Below are 7,373 nucleotides of genomic sequence, written 5' to 3'. Positions count from 1 at the left end.
TCTAGAGTGTCGCTCTAGGTCCTAGAAAATTCAGGGCCACAAGGTTCGCCCCCTACCAATAACTCACATGAGGTCTGCACACGCTGAGATCTGCACGCCGCCGCCGTGACCTTGCTGAGGTCTGCATGCGCCGCCGTGGCCTTGCTATGAGCTGTTTGCGTCGCTTGACAGACGCCGTTGGCCCTATCCGTAGCCCCATGTGCCGCTCTTGCCATCCCAGCGTGCGACCTCCTAGCTCACTTTGCCACGGCCTCGATGCTACCCCACGCATGGCTTAGGTTAGTCTCAGTGGAGTGTTTTATGACATTGTTTCTAAAACTGTCATGTCATATGGAATGAAATGAAACAAGAGAGCTTTATCCTCTCAGTGGAGAGTTTCTGATTTATTGACCTTTAATTTATAACTCATATAGAGTTGGTAATCGTGCCAAGAGAGCTTTATCCTCATGAAACTCATTTCTTCTCTCTTTTTAAAAATGTTGCCACATCATCAAAAGTACCTATACGGCAGCTTACTAAATATAGAAAAAACACCGATGAAACTCCAACTAAGACTACCCTTACCGTAGCTCGCACCTCGGATACACCGTGGTCCCAGCTGCCAAGGCCACTAATTAGCGAATGATCACTCAATTCAAAAGCAACGAACAATTTTCAGACATGCAATAGTTTCCTTTTTTGGAAAAAATCCACCTCTTTCCCTTTTAGAAATACCCATCCCCGTGCACCCCTCACCCCTCTCCCGCTCTTGTTCCCTTTCTTTGTGTATGCAAAAGCAAAATATTTATTTTAAAATGTTGTAACTTTTAAATGGTGTATCCATTTTTAATTCCGTTTGCACTGGTGTGTTTTACGTGACCAGACGAATAAAACTAAAACCCACTTCCATATATTTCGAAAAAAAATTAATAATAATTTATGCGTACTAACTTATAACATATAACTTATAACGTATAACTTATAACATATTACTTATGCGAAAACATGAAAACACAAGAGTTATGAAACACAACTCATTTACAAAAAAGATATTAACAGAAAGGAATGAACGAACTTATAACTTATGACAAAACTTACAAACACACACAAAAGAATAAATTAACTTATAACTTATACCAAAACTTAGAAACACAAAACGTGAAACACAACTTTCATACAAAAATTATGAAACACAACTTGTGTACATGAGTTATTCCATACAACTTATGTATATAAGGTAATCAATACAACTTGTGTGCATAATTTATAAGTTATATTTTATAATTTAATACACATAAATTGCTATTAGAAAAAAATTCTTCGAAACATATACATGTTGGGTCTAGTTTTGTTCGCCTCATCATATAGAACACACCGGTACAGACGGGATTGAAAATGGATACATCCTTCCGAAGTTATATCATTTTGAAAAAAAGATGCTTTGTTTTTTTTTTACTCATGTCGGCGCTGACATTAGCGCGCTGGGAGGGGAGCTGCGGTTGATCGTCCGCTGTGTTGGAATCCCGTGAACGCCCGCTGAAATGGAATTGGACCCAGCCGCTGCCCACGCAAGGTCTGCTTGCACCACTGCGGCCGCGCGGTGCGCCGGCTCCTCGCCGCCTGCTGGTGGCCCACGAGTGGCCCTCGCCGTAGTCCCGCTGGCGTCTCGCAGCTGCCCATGGCCATGTGGCGAGCTCCGCCCGCTTCGCTGCGACCTTGCTCTCGCCCGCCGCTGCTCTGATGGACAGCCTCGAGGTTTACCCATGGAGCACGCCATCGTCAACATGCTCAACGACACCTCGGCTTGGGTCGCCCTGACGTTCTGGCGCTCGCCACCGTGCCTCGGCCACCCACGCGGGGTCGCCTAAGGCCTGCTTGGTATCGTTGCATGGGTCGCTACGACTGCCGGTCGCCGTGGGTCTACTCTTTTTTTTTTTCAGAAAAGCGAACTCTGGAGGAGCAGTTGTGGCAAAAAACAGTGTTCCTTGTAGCGTGAATGGAAGTGAAGGGAACAAAAATATAATTAGATGGCAACGAGGGGAAATTGGCTGCTCATGGAATAGAGATGGCAGTGAGGGAATTAAAAATTAGAAATAAATGACAGTGAAGGGAACTCATAATTTTTAATGACAATGAAGGGATAAGTATGACTTTGGATGGCAACCAGAAAATTCTCTTCACATGCCTAAGGCATAAATCACATGTTTCCCAATAATCTTATTGTTATCCTAGGACTAGTGTTCTTGCATGCTGACCACATGAGAGCCAGGGTAGTTAACCAATCAACATTATTCATGAGACACCTCAGCACATCGCTTTGTAACAACTGTAGCGATTATGTTTGTACAAATATGTAAACCAACATGCGAGTCAACTGGTACTCCAACCCAAAATACTGCAGTGTTGCAGGATGAAAGAAGACATATCGCACATGTTCTCTAAAAAAAGACAAATCGCACATGGTACTATGTATGATTAGGATGAATTTGTTCCACTTTTGCACCGGCAGCAATTTATACAGTGTACACAGCTTATAAGCCATTTTCCCCTAAAATTTCCACAATGCGGACCTTCTCAGGCAGGGACAGAACGAACAAGAGATTTTACTAAAAGGAACGAATGGTAAAGAAAAAAAATGGACAGTATTCAGTAATCTCTATTGCTATGCCCAACAACCAATTGATCCAGTTATGGGTTGAGGTTATCCAGTGCCTCCAATAGAATAGGCCTGAACCTTTTGCAATCCAGCTTCACGTTTTGCTTGTCCATGAAGGTCTGCCTGATGAAGTCAAACCCGTTTTTATGGAAAGCAATAGGGTTCTTGAAGATCTCATGGTCCCTCGGATATTGCTCCGTGAGGCTGCTCTCGTCCACGCCGATGCTGTATTGCTTGTAGTGCAGCCCCATCAGCTCTGCCGGGTTGCCGAAATCAGTGCGGGATACCCATTCCAACCCTCCCCACGGCACAATCTGAATCAGTGTGGCATTCTGTGGCAAGAACACGCAGTTTGTAAGCCCAGCTCCATGGACACCCATCATAACGTCCACCGTGTTAACCAGCCTGGCGAACTTGGAGATATCAGAGCTCACATTGGCCTCATCGATAACCACCTCAAAGCCGAGCTCCTCAGCCATTGCAATGATCTCATCGAGGTTAAGGAACATCCTTGTACGGTGCCTCTTGATTATGAGCAGTCTTGGCTTGACCTTAGGGTACTCTCCGAGCACGGTAACAGTGTCCCTGCCCAGTGAGTAAGCTCCGCGCATGAATCTATTAAAATCAACCATTGAATAGTTGTGTGGAGCCTTGGACGAGTCTATCGTGAATTCCATGTAAGCATGCAGGCCGACAATGACATGCTTGAAGCAGTGCACCTGGTCATCCTTGCTGAAATCAATGACAGGGTACTTGGACAGCTTCTGAAGCACAGTCTGGTACTTGATTGTCCACCAAAGTGCCATGTCTGTTATAAGGAACCGAACTTCTCCATTAAACTCGCTTGCTGTCGTGAAAAGAGGGACCATCACGTCAGTGAAGTCATGGAACAGATTTCCAGTATAGCCTGTCAGGGAAAAGATCACAGCAGGCACGTCATGGTACTTGGTGCACTCTGGGGCCACTTTGCTTGATTTCACTGTCAGCTCAGTGATATGGCTAAGGCAGAACTCGTCCCCTTTCCGAGGGTAAGGCTTAATTTTCCACAGCTCATCTCTCTGCGAATGGCCAGGCTCCATGAACATGATTGATGTAGCATTTGGGTGAACTCTAACATCACCACGCATCTCGCACACATTTGCTCTAAAATTTGTGAAATCACACAGGGGCTTGCTCCCCTGCTGATCATAACTTGTACCTGCAAAGTGAAAGGTACTGTGTCAACAACACGCTATGTTTAATCAAAATAGTAGGCAGAAACGGCTGGAGCTTAGCAAGGGAGACAGAGACGGTTTAGGTAGATTCCAGGAAAAAAAAAAAGGACAGACAGCCTAACCGAAACTAGTAACTGTTAGGCATCAAGAATATGAGCTTGAACAGTTAACTGAAAGGAGAAAAAAAGGGAAGAAGCCCAATATGAAACCTAAATCTCTCTAAAGCCCCGTTTGGCAGGGCTTTACTTCACTAGTGAAGTCATTTTTTTTTTGCTTCAGCTCCACGAATAGTTCCACCGGTGGAGCTGAAGCGATTTTGGTAAACTGTTTGGCAAAATGGCTTCCCTGTAAGAGCATGTTTTTAGGGGCCTAGAGAAGCCGGGAGAAGCCACTTTTTTTGGCTCTATCCCACCCAAATCACTGTGAGAGCATGTTTTTAGGGGCTTCACAAGTGAAGCTATTTTACTTTACCCCGTTTGGTAGAAAACGGCTCCAAACGGCTCCTGAAGCCGATGGAGAAGCCCTGCCAAACGGGGCCTAAAACGGGCATATTGGAAATCTACTCCCTGCGTTTAATAATTTCTTTTGAAAGCCACACTTTGAAGCTTGGTCGAGATTATAAAAGTAGTTTGACTTAGGATTAAACTAATTCGGTCTAATTTTAGAACTGAGGGAGGATTGTTTTATTTTATTTTATTTTATTTTTGGAGGAATCAGGGAGGATTTGTTGTATATGTAACATTTCCACACTCTAATTTTATTTCATGGTATGAAAGAGGTATGCGTGACATTTCGCATCAGCTTTCTCTAGACAGTGCCCAGTTAGTTACTATTCCAAATTAGAAATGTTTGTGAAGCTCAGAGCAAGACATTCGAAGCTAGTTGCTGTGTTTTGGCAAATCGAGCTCTTTCATGGAGCAGAAACAATAAGCGAAGCATAAATAAAGATAGGAATGGGGTACACACCGTCTCGCTTGGCATTTTCCGTGTCCTCGGTGTCATGAATAGTGTAATTGGAAACGGTTGGGAGCGTGACTTTATGCTTGTCCGTCGCGTGCCCTCGCTCCTCCTTCCTCTCCCCCTTGCCGTCACCTCCGCCGCCTGGACGTGAACAATCCAAGGCAAAATTCAATGAGAAAAGCGAACAGGGTGGAGGCTCTCAATTTACCCGTCTAAGGTCCGAGCGTCAAATCATGGATCTGCGACTGCGAACACCCACCGACTGTAACCAAACGAAAACGAAAACGAACACGAAGAATTTGGAATCGGGTGTCCGGCCCGGAAAAGGAAATCATGTGCCGCTCAACTGCGACGCCTCACCTAACTTCTCGTCGGATTTACGACCGCTGCCGTCCTTGTTGGGGGTCAGCTCCGTCATCCCGCTGGTCGGGTCCGGCTCGCTCAGTACCCGGCTCTCTTCCTCCTCGCCTTTGAACCCTGCAGCCAGAGGGGATTGAAGGCAGTGCAATACCACACGTCAATCGAACAACAGCGTAAATAAGCAAAATTGAGCAAGAAAGAATACCTTTCAGATAGAAATAATCAATAAATAAAAAGAAATTAACCTTGTGGTTTTGGATCAGCTTCGTCATCGACCACTCTAGGGTCTCCACCCGCTGCACGAAGAAACGCCCAAAGTTTCAGTGATTTTCAAAGATAAAACGAAGTCTCGAGAATTCGACGGAGGATTGCTTACGGAGTGCGTCGGTGGAGGTCCTAAGGATGGTGGCTGGGGACGAGTTAACCTTCTGCTGGATCAGGATGGACGTCGGCGCCTGGTCCACCGGCAGCTTGCCGTTCACTGTTCAAGAGAAGCGAATTCAGGTTCAGCTAGTTAACGAAATTCAAGGTAGACAGTCGCGCTCGAAACGGAGGCAAGGTGAGGTGAAACAATCGAATTCCGAGTCTCTGAATTCTCTACTTACGGCTGAAGAGGATGGCGTCGGGCTTGGAGATGACGACGAAGGTCAGAGAGACGAGGAAGAATCCGACGACGATGACTAGAAGCCGGAACCGCCGAGACTCCTGCCGGAGGCCCCGCACCAGCTTCGGCCGCTCGCCGGACTTCATCCTGCCCTTTTCCACTTCTTGGCCCCGCCCAACCCGAGAATAGGAATAGAGGCGTGCGGCAACCCAAGAAGAGAGCGACGATAGGAGGCGGCCCGGCCGCCGGTGTGTCAAAGAAACGAAGCACGGGAGGAAGCAAGAAGACGCAGTCAGGCTTGGCTTCCTGCGTGTGCCGGTTCCCCTCTATCTATGTGCCATGTGCGCCTCTGACCAGAGGGCCGCAGCGTAGGCGACTGGGAGACTGGGAGGTGGGGTGGGTGGCGGCAGACTGATCCAGCCGAGAATTGGGCGTGGTCGTATGGAGGTTGGAGGCGGCCCTGGCCGACACCGGGAGATGCGGTAGCTGCTAGGCTGGCGAGTGACTGATTGCCTCTGCTTTCGAAGCTATTTCCTTCCTCCGAGCCTCTCCTTTGTCTCTTGATTAATCTCTTGCATCGTTGGAACAAGTCCGCACGGCACCGCGACACGCTGTTCCGTATTTTAAGAGATTCCGTATTTTAAGAGATCCATCCCACCGGCTGAACGGGGCGCCAGTGCGACAAACAAGAATAGCACATGAAAAAGTGATGCAACAGAGGATTGCAGCTGATGTCAGCTAGTCTAGACAGCTATGGAATGAAAAGCACAGCAATAAATATTAGTCGATGTAGACATGATTAAGAATATAATTTTAGCTAGTATTATATACTAACATAACTCGATACAATTAATATGAGATGCAACAGCCATCCCTGTCCTTCAAAGTATTCTTACTGTTTCTTCTTTTATAATAAAGCGTATATGGATCTGGAAAAGTTATTTGAACTGGACTTTGACAGCCACTATTTCTGAAAAATATACCATCGATACTATGAAATCAATATCATATCAAGAGATTTGAGAAGAATGTATTGATATTGATATAGGAGGTCTTGTGTTCTTGCCCCTACTTTGATGTGCAATTATGATTTTACCCTCGTTTTTCTAACTTTGTGATTTTGCCCTTCACTGTTAGCAAGTCAACGCGATTTTGCTCCTAGTCAACGGTCAAAACATAGGTAAATTCACAAAGACCAGGGGCAAAATCGCGTTGACTTGCTAACAGTGAAGAGCAAAATCACAAAGTTAGAAAAATGAGGATAAAATCATAATTGCACTTCAAAATAAGGAGCAAGAACACCAAAAACCCTATTTTTTATACACTATAAATATATAGATAAACTTTCCTCACTACTCTTCTTTCCAAATTGTAAGTCGTTCTTGCTTTTTTTTTTTTGCACACAACTTTTGTTATGCATCTAGTGATATAGGTATATGATATGTCTAGATTTATAGCTTTTACTAGAAAAGTTTGAACAACTTACAATTTGCAACGGAGGGATTAGAAATGATAATTTTTTGAAGTTGACTTCTTAAATCCTAAGAGCATCTCCATGAGACACTCCAGATTTCACCCTCTACTTCATTCATCTCAAAAT

The 7,373-nt window shown here is 45.2% G+C and overlaps 1 protein-coding gene across 1 annotated transcript; it reads right to left on the bottom strand.

The window, feature by feature from the left end:
- Positions 1-2,413: 2,413 nt before the first annotated feature.
- On the bottom strand, positions 2,414-6,337 carry LOC136535362 (alpha-1,3-arabinosyltransferase XAT3). The gene is made up of 6 exons (XM_066527647.1): positions 5,775-6,337; positions 5,546-5,650; positions 5,415-5,465; positions 5,170-5,286; positions 4,816-4,950; positions 2,414-3,833 (listed from the first exon to the last, which is right to left on the bottom strand). The coding sequence occupies exons 1-6, from the start codon at positions 5,917-5,919 to the stop codon at positions 2,668-2,670; spliced, it is 1,719 nt and encodes a 572-aa protein (XP_066383744.1). The 5' UTR covers positions 5,920-6,337; the 3' UTR covers positions 2,414-2,667.
- Positions 6,338-7,373: the final 1,036 nt, after the last annotated feature.

This window comes from Miscanthus floridulus, unplaced genomic scaffold, assembly GCF_019320115.1.
Source record: "Miscanthus floridulus cultivar M001 unplaced genomic scaffold, ASM1932011v1 os_2708, whole genome shotgun sequence".
In the NCBI taxonomy this organism is placed as follows: Eukaryota; Viridiplantae; Streptophyta; class Magnoliopsida; order Poales; family Poaceae; genus Miscanthus; species Miscanthus floridulus.
The sequence above is the reverse complement of the archived record's forward strand: the minus strand, read 5'-3'. Positions and strand labels throughout refer to the sequence as shown.